General features: G+C 36.6%; 1 protein-coding gene across 12 annotated transcripts in view; it reads right to left on the reverse strand.

Moving 5' to 3' along the window:
- Positions 1-557: 557 nt before the first annotated feature.
- The window catches only part of HECTD1 (HECT domain E3 ubiquitin protein ligase 1), a 60,000-nt gene continuing 42,129 nt past the window's right edge, over positions 558-18,428 (reverse strand). For 10 of the 12 annotated variants that reach the window (XM_079309706.1, XM_079309714.1, XM_079309711.1 and 7 more), the window contains 17 exons: positions 17,530-17,751; positions 15,727-15,860; positions 13,546-13,702; positions 12,489-12,711; positions 10,011-10,065; positions 9,589-9,771; positions 9,031-9,241; positions 8,863-8,948; positions 7,171-7,298; positions 6,603-6,804; positions 6,325-6,462; positions 5,460-6,067; positions 3,864-3,942; positions 3,665-3,758; positions 3,220-3,370; positions 2,235-2,379; positions 558-1,842 (listed from right to left, as the gene is read on the reverse strand). In XM_079309706.1, coding sequence (XP_079165832.1) covers positions 1,705-1,842; positions 2,235-2,379; positions 3,220-3,370; positions 3,665-3,758; positions 3,864-3,942; positions 5,460-6,067; positions 6,325-6,462; positions 6,603-6,804; positions 7,171-7,298; positions 8,863-8,948; positions 9,031-9,241; positions 9,589-9,771; positions 10,011-10,065; positions 12,489-12,711; positions 13,546-13,702; positions 15,727-15,860; positions 17,530-17,751 — 2,954 coding nt within the window. In that variant the 3' untranslated portion in view covers positions 558-1,704. The remainder of the gene's footprint in view (positions 1,843-2,234; positions 2,380-3,219; positions 3,371-3,664; positions 3,759-3,863; positions 3,943-5,459; positions 6,068-6,324; positions 6,463-6,602; positions 6,805-7,170; positions 7,299-8,862; positions 8,949-9,030; positions 9,242-9,588; positions 9,772-10,010; positions 10,066-12,488; positions 12,712-13,545; positions 13,703-15,726; positions 15,861-17,529; positions 17,752-18,428) is intronic. The other 2 variants (XM_079309707.1, XM_079309705.1) reach the window with 2 other exon arrangements.

Consider the following 18,428-nt stretch of genomic DNA (forward strand, 5'->3'; position numbering starts at 1 on the left):
ACCTCCAGCCCAACCCCTATAACCTGATACTGAACAAGCATATGCTGTGTGAAAGCACATACTGGTCACATAAATACCACTCAGAAACCAGGGTCTAAGGAGCAAAGAGTGTTGTGTGTGAGAATAATCCACAGAGCTTTGACACAATAACACAGTTGAGATAAAGTTTATCAAAACAAGATGATGTTGGGACTGGACCAGAGTTGCATAAACCTGGAAAGAGGTGTTTATCTGAAGTGTGACAGGCACAGGAGTGGGCAGGATGGTGATATTCCCCTCCAATTCTGCTTTAGGGAAAGTCTAAAAAACAGTGCTGTAAAATCCTACAAACAATGTCATGAAAAGAAATCTGGCACCGACCTGATGTGTATGTGCAAGGCAGACTCTTTTGGCAAGCCCCTCTCAGCAGTGGTGTGAGAAAAGGTCGTTACCAAAGAGAACTGGCACAAAGCAAAACTTGCTACATACAATAGCCTTTTTTTTTTCTGGTACTTTAAAATCTTTAAAACCATAGTGTCATCTCGCTTTATCTTACTGTAAGCCACTTTTTTTCAATAAATACCACGTGCAAACACCACGACAGCCAGTCCACCTCAAGTAAAGCTGTATCATCTGACCCAGATTTTATTCCAGTGTAATGAAGAACTATAATCTCAGGTCATATGAGCTCACTGAAGAGCACCAAAACCTGCCACATGCAGGTTGTCACTGCCAGATGCATTCTTAAGAAGTTCCAATTACTCTGAAAAGATTTGAACACAGAGATGAATTTGTGAGATCAGCAGTTCTCTTATGTAGTTCTTTGAAACCTTTAAAAAAGCATGGCACATGGTTCAGAACATGTACAGAGATTTAGTAAGTACTAATGAAGTATTCAGAAGAGACATTTTTATATGTTGCAAACATTTTAATGATTACTTTTGAGCTTACACATTGGGTGCTTTTTTTTTTAAACTTCAAACTGCAACAAGTTAAATAAATGTTTATAATATACAAAGAAAATACAACCGAAAGTAAAACTTGCTTTAAGTGTGCCTTGCACTAGGAACCAGTGTTTTTTAATAGCTTTATTGTTGAGCTGCACAAACACACTTAAGGATTTGATCTTTATAGCAGGGCATTTGAGAAATCAAAATATATTCCCACTTGAAAGAAAAAGAAGAAAAAAAAAATGGTTGTGCATGATTATACGCAAAAACCCACTAAAATACTCCAATAGTGCAGGCACCATTAAAAAAGAAAAGGCTGGAGATGCCCATTAAGTCTAAATTTTAAAGGAAGCAAGTTTCTGACCAGTTAGCTTAAAGCCAGCAAAACAGGGATCAGTGATGGCAACCGTAGTGTACAGGGTATTAAAAGACAAACTTTACACAATACACTGTTAGAAATTTGTATCAGTGAACACTGAAAATCTGATGATCTGTTCTTTGGAACAGTCAAACAGAAACACCTTAATTTCCAGTTGTGCAAGCCCTTGAAGCATCACACAGTGTTCTGTGCCAATTTCTTGCTGGCTGTGTAGTTACAAGGATTTATTTTGTCATTAGCAGCTAACAAACATTCCACATTTTCCTAAAGCCTCACAGGTGAAAAAAAGGCAAGTCTCGTCAGAGCACAGCGTGGAGATCGTATTTTTTGCACACAAACACAAGAGGCTTCGCTAGTATCAAAAACACTTCCGTGTCCCAGGCTGCGGTCGGCGGCTCAGTTGAGGTGGAAGCCTTTCTCCATGGTAGCAGCTAGCAGACGCTCCCTCATAATCTCCTCGGAAGAATACTCAGGCAACTTTAGGTAATGCACACATGTATTTACAGATGGGTAACTTGCATCTGTAGCATCAACCTGAGGAAAAACAAGAATTTTACTGCAGTTGTTCACAGCGCTTAGTATGAAAGTTAAAACTTGTAAAGTCCTCTAATTCATGGCACTTGCTGCATACCTAACACCAGTTCTCAGGAAACAGCATCAGCAAAGCTACAGGCCAATTTATAAATATACTTACTTTATATGAACATTAAAACTTTGTTATTTAAATATATTTATTATATATGAAAATATATGAGATATATATGTATGGTATCAGAGAGCAGACCTGAAACAAGAGGTTAGTATCAAAACCTTAGCACAGTGCCATAAATTAAACAAGGAAAATAAAAATCATGATGGTTAATGTAGAAAACTCTTGCATTGCCAAGCCAAAGCACTGGCTCAAAGGGCGGCTGGAGATGCCGTACCTTGCGCACAACAGTGAGCCGGGGGTGCAGGTTTGCCAGCCCTCCTGGGGGGAGTGTCGAGCAACCAGTGGTGAACTGCAGAAAAGCCTTCCTCTCATCCGAAGACATACCACACAGGACTCTCACAAATCGAAGGAATCCAGGGCTTAAAGTAAAGTAAAAGAATTAGTTCTGATAACACTACAAAAAAGTGTGGAGGTTTTTAAAATTTCTCTTAACTTGACACAGTAGAATTACAATCTTTAATCATGATTAAGTACACATGGTAAGATTCTAGAGCCTGTTGAATATTAAGAACAAAACATCCTTAAATCCAAAACAATAGTCTTTAATCTCCTTGCAGAGTATTACACAAAAAAATGTAGGTACATCCTTATCTTAGGGTGTTATTTAGGTATCTTGCATTTGAATGCATGACTGGGTAGAGAAGTAGAGCTCAAACATTTCAGCAGGCTTATTCTAACACAGTTCCAGAAGTAATTTGTATGTTATTGCTACCAAACATGACAAGCAGCAAAAATAAATCCCAAAAAAAACAAACCTGAAAACAACAAGACTTCCTTCTGATAGCTAACCACCAGTAAACATATTTGCCCCTTGCATAGTACACTTTCTTTTTTAACCATGCCCCAAGAGAAAGGAATAAGAAATATGGGCAAAGTAACAATTGTACACAGCCAGAAAAAAATACTGCTGTCAAACATGAGAATAAAACTCTAAAATCTATTTTTAGTTATCTGTATTAGCTGCCACTACATTTTCACTAGTTACTTGTATTTGAATAATTTTTTTATCTTCTCTCATCACAAAACTACCAAGTACCTTCTAACCTATCTGTTGTAACACATGGTTATCTCATGCAATTTTAGACAATCACCTGCTCTTCAGTAACCACCAGTTTAATCCAATTTGGCATCTTCATCTAATGAACATTCTGGACATTCTATCACTTCACATATTTCAAAATCACTCAGAATAAAAGTACCTATCTCTTGTATATCCCAGTTTGGGTTCGGTGTAATTGATGATATCCTCAGCTGCCCAAGAAGGTGACTGATTTCCACAAAGAATCATCTGAACCTCTTCATGGCTGAAGGAACTCAGCTTCTCCATTGGAAAGACTCTATTGAATCCATCTTAAATTTACAAAAGACACATTTATAAACATGAGTCCAAATAATGTTTATAAAATAATGTCAGCATTTAAGTTGCATTTTAGTCAAATCAGAATCAATCAATAGTTTCTTAATTAAGTTAAATGGAACATCTTCACAATTAAAAACAGCATAACTAATGCAAAGGTATCTTACTATTGTGTTCTTAAGTAAAAAGTTTATTTTTGAAAGCCATTCTATGCCACCACTTTAAACCAGCATAGCCTAAACACCCATTATTCCATCCAACTTCATATATGTTATATTTACAATTACCTCTGAAGGCCTCCATTTGTTTCTGTATACCAGTATGCATGCAGAAGTCAAACATGAGATCTACATACTCCTCTGCATTATCCATTGTTACAGTCTGCAAAGATAGTAGATAAACATTAAGAATGCACTGTTCATTAAAATTATTGTTGAGACAAAAATTTAACTGCTGGTTAAGTTGTAAGGTAGGTTATTTCCTTACCTCATCTTCACCACCTGGTTTGAGATCCACAGCTGTAAACCCATATACTTTGGATGAAGGGCAAAACTGAAAATTTAAACTTCAAAATACAAAGGTAGTTAATAATTGAAAACAAATCTGCTACTGCTTTTGTAAATATACCAGATTTACAACCTGTCACACCCAAAAGAACCTTACTGGATTTCAAACCATTTTGAGCGCTGTTCATGTACATACAAAAGCACAGAACTACAAACAGTAATGGACTACACAGATCATATGTGTTTCATACATAAGGTATGCAAATACATATTCTCACTCTCTATTTGAATTTGATAACCACTGAAAATTTTATAAGTTTTACATATTTAAGCTATCAGCTTCAAAACTACTCAAACATTTAATTTAGTTCACAAATTCAGAAAAATAATTTCCATTAAATTCCAGCACTAACAATTACATAGCTACTTAACCTATTAGGCATTTAGGCTCTTCAGTAGTGCTACTTGCTTTCTCTCCATAGCAACCCAGGCTTTGAGGATATAAAGCTATTACAGATCACTGACAGGATTATGAAGATGGGGAAGGGTTTAGAGAGGAAGCAATCCAAGTAGCTGAGGTCCCTTGGTCTGTTCAGCCTGGAGGAGACTGAGGGGAGACCTCACTGCAGTTACAACTTCCTCAAGAGGGGAAGAGGAGGGGCAGGCACTGATCTCTTCTCTGTGGGGTGACAGGGACAGGATATGAGGGAATGGCCTGAAGCTGTGTCAGGGGAGGTTTAGGTGGGATATTAAGGAAAGGTTTTTCACCCAGAGGGTGGTTGGGCACTGGAAGAGGCTCCCCAGAGCAGAGGTGACAACACCAGCCTGGCAGAGCTCAAGAAGAGTCTGGAAAATGCTCTCAGGCACAGGGTGTGACTCTTGGGGATGGCATTGTGCAGGTTGTTCCTTGGGGGTTCCTTTCAGCTCAGGACAGATGATTACAAGGCCATAAGTAATTACCGAACTCTGACACTACACAATTTTTGTGGAGTGTCAGTACAATTATATACATGTAGTGCACAATACAATTATAACAAATAACCCATAATATTAATGGCAGAAAAACTGTTGTTCCAAAGGAAATATTTAAAACTAGGGAGTATGACATCCTGTCGTGGGTTTACACAGGTATAAGTACTTTGTCTTTTACATTTACTAAAAGTCAACACATGCTCTTGTTTAACATGGATTCAAACACTGCACTAGGAACACAATCTGAAATGTCAATCTGTCTTCTTTAAAAGCTCTCAAAAAAGCTTGATACTTTTCAATTTATCATAGCTAACAAATTACTGAATGATCCTTTTTTAAAAGCTGTAATTTTACAAGTATTTGTGTTTATTTTACAAGTATTTATGTTTAAAGTGTCATACACCATTGCAGTACAGCCACATTTAAGATTAGGAAACTGAGAAAGTGAGAATAGAAAATCCTCAAACTAAGGAAAAAGAATATGGCTGCATCTCTATGGATTCCCCCTTGAAATGATGCTATTTTAAACTAAGAAATCTTCATTTGTGTTGGGTTCTGTCTCTAACACAACACTGCCTACCTATAAATAAATATTAAAACTTACCCCAAATCCTCTATGCTAAGAGGAGGTCCTGAACCTGATGGATTCTTCAGCATTAATTCCTGCAGTTTTGTGTTCTTTTCATCTTCTGACAGATTTTTGTTGCTTAAAATTTGACGTCTTTTAATTGCAAGGTCCTTAATTTCTTTTAGAAACCTAGCTCTATGTGGGTTTACTAATTCAAAGTCTTCCCATGTCAAAATTCCATTAAACCAGGCAGGAGGCTTAGGTTTTGGTGGATCAAGAATAAATTCTGATTTGGAGTCTTCTTCCAGACTTCCTACTGACAAGGAATCATGTCCTTCTTCTGTAGAAGCCTCTGACTGACTTTCAGTACAGTGCAAGTCTCTGTCACCCCGTGATTCATATATCAACTTACTCATGTTACTTTTAATGTCCCCCATACACATGAGTTTAAAAAAAGGCTTAGAAATGGGTAAATCCACAAGTCTATTGTCCTGAATGCATTTAGCCAAGAAAATTCCAAGGAAATGAAAGAGTTTGGTTATTCTTTCAAGTTCATCACTATCTTGTGGGAATGGTGCTGTAAACAGTCCACATGATCTCTGTACATAGTAGCCAGGCGGTTTCAATCCACCACCAATATCAACCTGATTTAAGAGACAGACAAAAAAAGCAGACATGGTTAAAGGTGGATTTAATTAGATATCTCCACTGTCTAGCTTCTTATATTCCACTGTTCTCTTAAAAAGAGAAGAATTAGAAAAACAAGCTTTGGACCAGAGCAGTCATTCTTGACCATGATGACTAGCTGCAGTATGAATGTGTTCTTCCTTCCTGAATGTTTAGCTCATTTTTCATGTTTTTTTAAACAAGCACTCAGTTTAAAATACAAATTAAAATATACCTGACGGGACTCATCATCTGGAAAATCATCATCACAAAGCCAAGCTCCCAAATCTGTCCTCTGAAATTCTGCTGCCACCAACGCGTAAAATTCCAAGGTAGGACCCAGGCCTGTTCCTTCCTCCCCTAAAAACTCAACCTAGAAAAACATGAAGTCAATAGTAAAAGAAAATCCTAGTGCAATGTCCAGCATTGGTTATGGAACAGGATATTCAATATCCTGTCCAGTACATTAGAAATAGCTATCTAACCTCGCTCTGCCAGGCAGATATGCTTTACCTCTAGAACAGATTTTCTGTCTGCATGAATCTGCATGACATTTTCTGCCCATTCCATCAAGGATTCACCTCGCGGGACTTTCACTCTTTCATGTTTGAGGCGTCCGACCCTGAATTCTCCTGGATCATCGCGTCTCACTGTGCTCGTGGTCCTTGTCCGTTCAACTGTGGCTTCACGTCTGTTCTGCAGCCATACGATGGCCCTGGAAAAAAACAAACACCAGTTGTATGAAACTTGCATGTCTTCCAGCACGAAAACATGAAAGTAGTCATCAACAGAGTACTATTTTGTAGTCCTTTATGCAATGGAACTGCAACCCAGACAAACTGGCCAATAGGATAAACTAGTTAAAAGTACACAAGCAAGTCTTCAGCTGAAGTTAAAATGAAATTCCTTGTCATTCTGAGCTTTTCCATCTTCCTTACATTATCCAAAATTACTGACATTTGGCAGGAAAAATTTGTCTCATTAGGATTAAGGTCCTTCTGGAAATAAGCAATTTAGAAACTACTATATGTAAAAAATCAAAAGGAAGCAGTCAACTTTTTTTTAAATTATTTTTTTTTACCTTGATGCTCCAAATGCTGTACATGTGAAGTACAACTGTCTTGTTTCAAATGGAATCAAGAAAGGACACTTGCTTGTTAGTTGCTCACACCAGTCTGGCAAAGCTCCACTTGCTAGTGCCAAGGGCTCCTGTAGGTTTGATGCAAGGAATGAAAAAACCACCAGTGTTAGTAACATTTGACTTAGGTGGTCTCAACAAGTTTGTAACTTATATATACATACACAAACACAGCAAACACAGCAAACACACCCAAGTACAGAGTTTTTATCTGTGCTTGAATAAGTTGCTTTCTTCACAGAAACTGAGATTTTTACCCCCTTTTAAATGCTATCAATGTGGAAGCTGTATGATGAGCAGCTGAGCTCACTTGCTCAGCCTGGAGGAGACTGAGGGGAGACCTCATTGCAGTCTATAACTTCCTCATGAAGGGAAAAGAAGGGGCAGGCACTGATGTCCTCTCTAGGGTGACCAGTGACAGGACTTAAGGAAAGGGCCTAAGTCAGGGGAGACTTACAGTAGATATTGGGGAAAGATTTTTTACCCAGAGGCTGGTTAGGCACTTAAGAGGCTCCTCAGGAAAGTGGTCACAGCACCAAGCCTGACAGGATTCAAGAAGTATTTAGACAATGCTCTCAGGCACAGGGTGTGACTCTTGGGATGTCCTGTACAGATGCAGAAGTTGGACTCGATGATCCAAATAAATCCCTTCCAACTCAGCATATTCTGTGATTCTAAGTTCATAAACTTTCTAGGACTTAAGAGTAACCATAGGGTGCTTTGACACAAACACTAGAAGCTGTAGTAAATCTCTGGGATATACAGTACTCAAAGCACTGTGGGGAGATCTAAATACCCAATTACCTGGAAAGAATTACTCCTGAGTTTTGCCCAAAAGAAATTAGATACAACTGTTTCAATATCAGACAACATGAAATAAACTTGATGGTAGGAAATTATTCCCTGGAAATATTATTACAGTCCCTTCTGAAATACAATTATAATAAATTATACTACATTAATTATTACTAAAAGCATGTTCATGATGCTGAACAGTCTTCTAAAGAACATGAAAAACTGAAGAATTGTTTTAAACAAATAATTAGAACAATGTAACTGTTAAAAAATTACCCAAACCTCAAAAAGTACATAAGGGCTAATGAAGCTAAGAATCTTCTTTAATCTTTGTTGAAGAAAATGTAGTTCTACTGAAGAACAACATCCTAAAGTTTTCCTTTTAATGTATCTAACTAACACAGCACCCATAGGACGTTTCCTAAATTATATTTTTGAAAGCTTTATGTTGAATGTATGAATAATAAAATGTGTGTGAACCCTGATATAACCAATTGTCGTTTTTACATTATCATCAGCCAGACATACACACACTACATTGTAACATCTATGTCTGGTACAAATAAATATTATTATTATTATTCATAACCAAAATATATAAAGTAAAAAAAGTTTTGTATGCTTTGTACAAAAACAAATGGCATGGTTTTATTCAGACTAGTCTGTACTTACAGAATTTACTAATTCAAAATACAAGGAAGAAAATATGTATGAAACAATTAAAAAATAAAAAATGGCAAAAACCCAATCATTTCAAACACTCAAGGTACAGAAGAGAGTGAGAGAGTTCTAAAAAGAATACTACATATATACACTGCATATAATGTATTAGCATAATACCTCAATCTGTTGCAGAATCTTTGTAGTAATTTTTTTACTTGTGAATTCATCTGGTGGAAAGTTAAACTGAGGATGCTCATCTCCTTCTGAAAATGACCAAGAGAAAAGTTTGCCTTTATTTTTTTTTCATTAAAATATTTCAGAAGCTCTGCAAAATAACTAAGTTACCTTCTTGAGAAGTCCGTGCTGTGTAAGGGTCACTGGCAACTATATACAAAATTCTAAGTAATTGCAGAACATCTTCTACTCCACAGGAGTTTTGTCCACTGCCAGCTTTGGCCTGAGGTTGTTCCTTGGCCAAACTAAGGATATCAGAATTTTGAAGAGTAGAAATAGCCCCTTGACTCAATCCAGATTTTGATCCATGTTCACAAAAATCCTGTAAAAATAGAATGGTTAAGAATGAAAACTCTGTGTGTTACCGTCTTTAGGATTGTATTCCAAGTTGATCTGAAAAAATAAAAACAGTTACTATGTTCAAATTTGACATTTAATCAAATTGTGCAAGGTGCAAATCATGATTCAAATGCATTTTAACACAACTACGTTTAACAGAAGATATTAAAATAAAAAGGCAAGAGCAGCAAAACCTAAACTTGAAACTGGCTTTTGAACATTCAGCTTCCCTATAAATACCATGGCTCTCCCTCCACAAGGATCTTTAAAGCTGCAAAACAAAGCACACAGCCATTCATAATAAAAAAAAGGTTGGATGCAGACATATACCTTGTATGCAGCTATGAGCTGGGAACAATTTCTGTTTTTCCTAATACTTTTATTAGTGCCGGTTAATTTCCAGTGGCGCAGGAAAGCTGAGTCTGCATTCTTCTGCAGGTAGGTTATCAAGTCATTCTTTGGTAATTCATCAGTGCCAAGGTACTGCTCCACATGCTCTACTGACCAGCAACCCTACAACAGGAACCACCAAACGTTGGTTTTTCCTGATTGTAAAGTCTTTAAGTTTTCACATGCAATATGTAATGTCTTTTTTTAAAGGAGCATGCATTTACAAATATACTCACTAATATTCTTTAAGTAATTGAAAACTGTTAGTTTTTTTTAATGTAGCATTTCAAAAACTGCAATAGTATTTCTTTTACTTTTCTTAAAGCAGCCATAAAACACAAAGGCATAGAAGTAAGTCTTACCATTTTTCCACTTTCTTTCTCTTTATCAGAATCCTTCATTTCTCTGTACATGATTCTAGAAAGCAAAACAATGAGTTAGTATTTCATAGCCATAGCACACCCTCTAAATTCTGAGGTTATACATGGACTTGTTAGGTATAAGTGACATTTAGATAATGTGATGTAAAACAGCAATAGCAGCTGCTCTTTGCTGCACAGGACATCTGAGGTGCCCTGAGATGCAAAGTTCTTAAGCTCTATTTTCATGATATTCGTATTTATCTTGCAAAGTATTTATGTTTCCTTAACTATGACTTGAGTAATCAAACAACCTTCATTGTGCCAATTTTCCAAACCATCTTGAGATTTTTCAGTACACGTACACCAACTTCTTAAAATGTTGAAGTCCTAGGGAAACTGGGTGTGCATTAACTTAGAAGATATGCACATTTACAACTATTTCTCCTGCTTTCTAACTGGAAAACAGTTTGCTACAGCATGCAATTTTTGATAGAAGGCAACTCAAAAAATAGGTGCGACACAGAAGCACTGATGACATTGGAAATACAGTTAAAAATACTGCACCCCTCCTTACTGCAGCTGTTGCTTTCATACACCTTATTCTTATAGTATGACAGAAATTAGACTGATTAGGATAGTAAATGGAAAACACTCCCCATGACATAGTCTTCCGATTTCTGTCTATTATTATAAAGCTAGTAAGGTCAAATTAACATCGAGAGAATAGCTGAGGTAGGAAGGGCCCTCAAATATCTTGTTTAAATAGAATTTCCTATATTTCAGTTTGAGCCCTTTTTTTCTTCTTGTCTTTTCACATGTCACAACAAAGAAAAGTCCACACTCTGGCTTCCCAGTGTCCTTCATCAGATATTCATACACATTGGTAAGAGCCTGTCTTTTGTCCTCCAAGCTAGACAGATCCAGATCTCTCAGACTCTTCTTCGTACGACAGAAGTGACCAGACCTTTAATCATCCTAGGAGCTGCTTGCTAGACTCACTCCAGTGTCCATGTCTCTCTGTTGCTGAGAAGCCCTGAACTGGGATGTAGCACTGCAGGTGTGTCTCACCAGTGCTGAGAAGATGGGGATGACCACCTCACTCAGCTTTCCTAATGCAGCCCAGGATGCTGCTGATCTTCTTTACTACTGGGGTCTATAGCTGGGTCATGTTTAACTTTATGTCCACCTGAACCCTCAGGGCCTTTTTCACCAACCTCTTTTCCATCCAGCTGGCCCCTAGCCTGAACTGGCACACGGAAAGTTACTTTTCCCCAGCTGATAGACTTTACATCTCCCTTTGTGAAATGTCACCAAGCTCCCCATTTCTCCAGCATGATGAGGTCTCTTAGAAGGGCAGCACAACCATCTGGTCCAACAGTGACACCTCCCCAGTTTTATTCTGCCTGGAAGCTGAGGGTCTGCTCTGTCCGATCATACAGTCCACTAATGCAGATGCTTAAACATCTGGATTCATATCAACCCTTGGGGTACACCAGCTGGCTCTTACACCAAGGACCACAACCATCTGAACCCAGCAGTTCAGGCATTTTTCAGACACTATCTAGTACGTGCTTTCGAAGTTTGTCAGTAAGAAAGAAAGCACTGAAAGCCTTCCTAAAGTTGAGGAATAACATCTGCTGCTCTCTTCTCATCCACTGAGCTAGGGATATAATGGAAGGCTATAATGCTGGTTAAGCAGGATTTTCTGCTCATAAATCCATGTCCAATCACTTTATCCTTCATTGTTTGAAAATGGTTTCCAGGACTATCTCCATCACCTTTCCAGGGATGAAAGAGTGACCAGTTTGTAGTCCCCTAGATCTTTCCTGCCTTTGTGAGAGGCAGGAATGACACTCCCTTTTCTCTGGTTCTCAGAAGTATCTCTCAATCCTCATTACCTTCCAAAGATAAGAGAGAATGGCCAGCTCCTGTGGGTACATCCCATTGGGTCCCATGGATTTGTAGGTTGAGTAAGTGTTCACTAAGCTTTTGCCATTCACGTATCACCAGATTCAACTCCAGAGGTGCTTTGGCTTTCCTAATGCTCTGCCTTCAAGTTGGGACTAGGGTTCCTCCTAGATCACTTGACCCTTCTACTCGTTGCCTGCTTCACTTTCAAACTTTTTTGTGCATCCATGCAGGTCTCCTACTGATTCTGCCTGACTTCCTACGTATCGGGATGGATTGCTCTTGAGTCTGGAGGAAGTGATCCTTGAAATTAACTCTCCTGGACTTCTTTTTTTGCCAGGACTATAACCCCATTGGATTTTTCAAAGCAGATCCCTAAAGGTTATGATTGGTTATGATGTTTTTCCTTGGTTTTGCAGGCACAGTTGTAGTTTTAAAACCAGCAATAACATCCTGACATAAACATTAAAAAAATCTAATTCTATCATTGCTTATTACAGAGGAGGAGTTAAAACATTTCCTAATCAGTCACAGTGTTCTCTACACAGAATAATGAACTAGTGAGCTTACGTGTATGTTGGCTCCCAGATACGTCTAAGTTTGTCAGATTTCACACTGCCATTACAGGAAAGCTGTAACAATTTCTGTACATAGTAAAAGATGGTAGATCTGAAGTTTGTTAGGGGCAGTTCTACTTCTCGAGTTGTTCCAAGACCCGAAACTTTCAAGGTAAGTGCTAAACGTGGTGAAGGCATGCACTCAACCTCTTCCAAAAGCTCTGAATGAGGTGTACCTGCAAAAATCATTTGAGAACCCTTAACACAAAACATAATGCATGACAAGGTGGCTTAAACATCCATAACATGGTTCTGTAAGGAAGTGTACTGACTTACTGCGCACATGCCAAAGAGACAAGACAAAGCTCTAACGATGAACTAAATTATGACTGAACCATTTCTTTATGGGAGTAAAATTAACAAGAATTTCTGAAATCCCTGCTGATCCCTCTATCGTGGTAACACCTTAGATATTATCACAGCACATGCATACCTCCTTTCCTACACTGTACCTTCCTTTCAGTTCTTCAAAATAAGCAGTGGCTTATTTCCACATACACTAAAACCTTCTTATTCCTCTCTGCAGTGAACATTGAGTACATCCACAGCTCTGAACAAGAATGAACTAAGGAGCCAAGTAGCAAGATCAGTTGCTGTGCTGCTGACCGTACACACTGCTCCATCACTGCATTACCCTGCCCCTGCCTCAGCTTTATACTGTTTCAGCACACCCTCTCCAATCAAATCTATTCTGGGTAACTTTAACACAGTTAAGTCCCAGCAGGTCAAACCAGGAATCTTTATCACATCTTTAACATATCAAGAGATTTTATTATTTATCATGCTAAGAGATGATCCTAGTTAAATTCCTAAATTTGCTTATTTTACACAGCACTTAATGTACTTTTCCCTCAATAATGCTTAGATCTGCAGAGATAGATGAGACTCTCATTGAAAAAGAGAAAAGCAACACACAAGAGCATGTTGTACTGATTAATAATCCAGTGGGCCCTTAACACTGAATCTCCATCCTAAAGCCAGACTAAGCATCACATATTTGGTCAGCATACCTGGTGGAGGGATTTCTAGGTCAGTTGTCTGTTGCACATTAGTACGACCAGGTCTTGGGTCAAAAGCAGGAACCAAAGCAGAAAACTGCCGTTTCAGCACATAATCATCATCCCATGTTCTTCTACGGCCTCCTTTGGTTTCATACTCCTCTTCCTCCTAAACAAATGAACAGAAAAAACCCAAAAAAACCCTAGTTGTTTTTTTGATTCTACCAAAAAGAAAAATTTGATAAAAAAAATTGAGAGTTCATGAATACAGCAGTCACAAACTAAACTGCAACTCTATTCAGCTCTGATAAGGCTGCATTTGGAGTGCTGTATCCAATTCTGGCCTCCTCAGCAAGGAGAGACATGAGCATCATGAAGACTACAAATTAAGGAAGACTACAGATTAAGGAAGTGGAGCATCTTTCTTATGGGGAAAGTCTGGGGAAGCTGAGCCTGTTCAGCCTCAAGAAGAAGCAAATGAGAGGGGATCTCATCAATGTCTGTCAGTATCTGATGAGACAGTGTCGAAAAGATGGATCCAGGCTCTTCTCAATGGTGTCAAGCAATAAGACAAGACACACAGGCAGTTCTACCTGAGCATGAGGAATAACTTTACTGTGTGAGTAAACACACAGTGAGACAGGCTGTGTGCCAGCCTGGAGATATTCAAGAACTGTCTGAACACAATCCTGCTATGTGACCCTGACTGAGCAGCGAGGCTGGACTGCTGTGGTTCTTGTCAACCTTACCCATTCTGTCATTTCATTATGCCTTCATTATATTAATTTTCTCTATAAAATCCACATAAAACAAATCAAACCTGGTACAGGTGTATTTATAGTTTCTGCAAAGAGATAAACTTTTTTTTCTAAAACAAGAAAGCAATTTTTTCCAAAGGGTATACATATATTGATATATAACGTATACACATTTTATTCAGAGATTAAATCAAGTATCAAAATACTAGAACTATTTTGGTGGGAAAAAAATGCATAAGCTTTAACAAATATTAATTGATTATTAATTTTCTGCAACAAGCTTTTAATCTGTTCAACTTCTCATTGAGAAAAATGGCATGGTATATCAGAGGGAATAGCATTATCAGTAGTAATATAACATTAGTACTATTATATAATAATAGTACTATTAATAGTACTTTTTCCAATAAAGGAAAATTTTCTTTTCCAGACCTGCTTCTTGCGGTGTAATCTAAAGCAAAGTCTATTTTAGCTATTACTGACACTTCCCATGACCAACAATAGTAATATTGAATAAGTTAATATTTTATTAAAATAATATTTTAACAATTTATAAAAATTATTATTTAATAATTTATAAAAAATGGTCAACAATGTACAAATGCAAGTTACTGTTTGCATTGTAGATTGTAGGCTTGGGGTTTTTTCCAACTTTGTATCTTTCTGCAGAAGGTGAAACAAGAAGATATTTAGTCATGTGCCTGAGTTTCTATTAAAACCATAACCATAGCAAGTTAAACTGCTAAATATTTTGGGTCAAATGAAATAAATATTTGCATATTAATTAAAAGATGAAGCTTCTATAATTCCACAAAACAATATTTATACTTATTTTGTAAAACATTAAATTAGCATTAGAGAAGCCTTCTGGTTTTCCTCTTAGATCCTGCAATATTCATTCTGATCACTTCAGTAATGGTAGAAGACCAAGCACTATTAATAACAGTAAAGACATAAAGATATGAAAAGCAAGAACTCCTAACAGTGTAGGCAAGAACCATATGAACTACCATGCTGGGTTTAGCCCCCACTCCATTGGTTTTTTTGTTGGGGTTTTGGGAGTATTCTTGAGAAGAGAGATATTTCCTCTGGCTTCATACAGGCCTACAGTTAAACCCAGCCCAGAACTGAATCAGTACAAGATGCAGCACCATATCCCTGTTATACCATTTCATCAGCCTGTGAACTAGTCACCCATCATTTCTATTGTCTGTCAACTTGTTCCCAGCCTGGTTTTAAGACATTAATTCTACATTGTAAGGTCTTGGGTATGCTGGTGTTTTTAAAACACTTTTCTTGTGTTTTTGACTATATGCAAGAAACTAAATAAATATAAATATTTGTTTTAGGACTTCCTATTGCAAAAAAAATATCTGTGGCTTTTTAAAGCACCTGTTAATCAATTAAGATGCTATCAATGCTAACTACACCATACCATAACTTCTTCATATTCTTGATCTTCTTGGTTATCATCTTCATTTTCATCATCTTCTTCATCTGGTTCAGGTAGATCCTCATCATCATCTAACTCTGCCAACAGAGTACTAGCTCGGCAGCTGTCAAGAAAATCTATAACACATACATGTATTTACATAGAGAACAAAAGACAAGAATAATTTTTAAAACAGAATTTTTAAAATAAGGAACAGAAGCATTGGGAAGAGTGACAAAACAAATCTTACTTAAACCAGAAAAAGAAAATTAAAATATTGCTAATTGCATAACAGGAATAAAAGCTGTGCTGAAAGCATATACCTGTTAAAAAGTCCATGCATCTAGCCAATAGAATAACTATAGAAGCCCTTACAATTGGTACAATTAATAGTGATCAGTAAAAGTGATGTTTCTCATTTGATTATGACATTTTATAATTAAACTTATTTTAGATTACAGAAGATCACTAGAAAATGGTGCACAAATGCATAATGTCTGCTTTTGTCTCAATAATTTAAAACCTGACGAGAGATGTAATTTCCACTAAAAATGTGTGATTTAGACCTTAACTTACAATGTAAAGGACATATAAGATGAACATTTAAGAGTGATATTTTAAAGATTCAATTGCTAATTAATTACTGTAACAAGAAGCTGAAGGCAAAGTTTCATTTTACTCAGTACAAAGATTTAAAAAACAACCTCCCAAAACCAAAGAAGTTCACAGCAATCAAAGTGGACTGGGATGAAGCTTTCAACTTTTGTATTTTTCTGTGCACATAGAAGACATCTATACCACCCAAATACCCTTTGCATTGTTGCTACCACCCCTACTTATAGGTGAATGCCCTCTATTTGCACAGTTGTTGGAGATATATTTTGAGACATGTCATCCAATCACATTATCAAATTAGACTTAATTAAAAGAGTAAAGGGAGATGGTACATGCAGATATTAATCAACTGCCTCCAAGCAGTTCACTTCCAATACCCATTGAAATGACCAGAAATTTTTCAAGAAATTTCAATAGGCAACAAAACAGAACACAAACTTTATCCAATAACATTTTAAATAAATCAAGTATCTTTCTTTCAAGAATATCTCGCAATTCAATAAACCTTACATTAGGAAGTGCAACCCAACCCAGATTTTTCTTGACTTCATTTAATCAGCTTGATTCCTATCAATTATCTAAATCTTTTTTCACTGTATTCATATGCCTCAAGTAACTTCTGTCCTAAAATCTGTTTCTAAGGTATAGCGCCCACACAACTCTGGATCTGCTTGTCAAATGTAATTTCATTCTTCCTGACAATTTTGAAAAAATTTTTCCAATTTTTTGCAAATGCTGTTTGCAAATGCTGGAAACTATTTTAATGGTACAATGTGCCTAATAGTGTTTTTCAATCATAGCAATACAAGCTATCAGAGTGTGCATGTAGCATGCCTATACAACACAACAAAAAGTAACATTTTGATTGCAATTAGAAGTACATATGCAAACTACATCAGGAACTAAACTCAATGAGGGAAAACATTCAAGTGCTTAGAAAAACTATACCATAAATAATAGTAATATGGGATAGAAACTGCAGAAAATAAAGATTTGAAAACATAAGGAAATACTTCTATGTTAACATTATTTTACTTACTGCCTTACAGAATTAGTAACATATGAACAGATCAACTTTCAAATACTTTTCAGTAAATAAACTACTATATGAGAAAATCATAACAATGGGATAAAAGGAAAAGTTATTAATGGGAAGTCTAATGCTTATGTTCATTTAAAAATGAAACTTACCATATAAAGAATATTCTGCCTCCTGCCCTGTATCGCTCTCACTAGATGTTGATGTTAGGCTAGTAGTTAGAGTATTACTAAGCGACTGACCAACAGATAAAACTGTAGTTGCTGTAGCTACATTGCTGCTGCTAGTAACACTGGATGTAGACATGGTCACTGTTGATGTGGTACCAGTTGTAGTCAGATTAGGAAAACTTTGGGCACCCATAAGAGGAGAAGCTATAGATAAAGATATGGTAAGATAAAATAAATGATTTGATGACTTGAAGAGTACAACTTATATGCATGACTCCTGTGTTGAAAAATATATTTGGGGTTGAAAAATTATCAGTGTGTTATATTATAATAAAGAACAACAGACTATAAAAGGGGAAGTGTTTCCCAATGCAAAAATGCACTTTACAACATAGATGCCCACTTCTGAGCTTACTCCCTTGCAAACATTTTAAATAAATAATTTTATCAAATAAATCCCCAAAATCCCACTATAAATCTGGAATTACTTAATTTCATTTTCAAGATACATAAAGAATTTTTGAAATCTGTTACTCCAACATTGTGATCTGTCTTTAAGCCTAAAATGAAATTTAACATCTAAATTACAACATTATATAGTGCAAACAAGTTGATTATATATAAGTGAATTGGGAACAGAACATACTAAAACATAAAACATACTAAAACTGTGATTATTGTGCATTTTTTAAGGTTTTTAAATTAGTTCTGACTTATTACTTTTCACACACAACTACTAAAATATATGTTCATCAGAGGCAACAAGCCTGAACTGACAGTATTATGAAACATATGACTTATGTTGGATTATTTATAATTTTCAGAATAAGCAAGCAACTAAAATGTTACCTTACTGTACATTCAATTAAACAGTAAATGCA

Source organism: Erithacus rubecula (assembly GCF_903797595.1).
Source record: "Erithacus rubecula genome assembly, chromosome: 6".
In the NCBI taxonomy this organism is placed as follows: Eukaryota; Metazoa; Chordata; class Aves; order Passeriformes; family Muscicapidae; genus Erithacus; species Erithacus rubecula.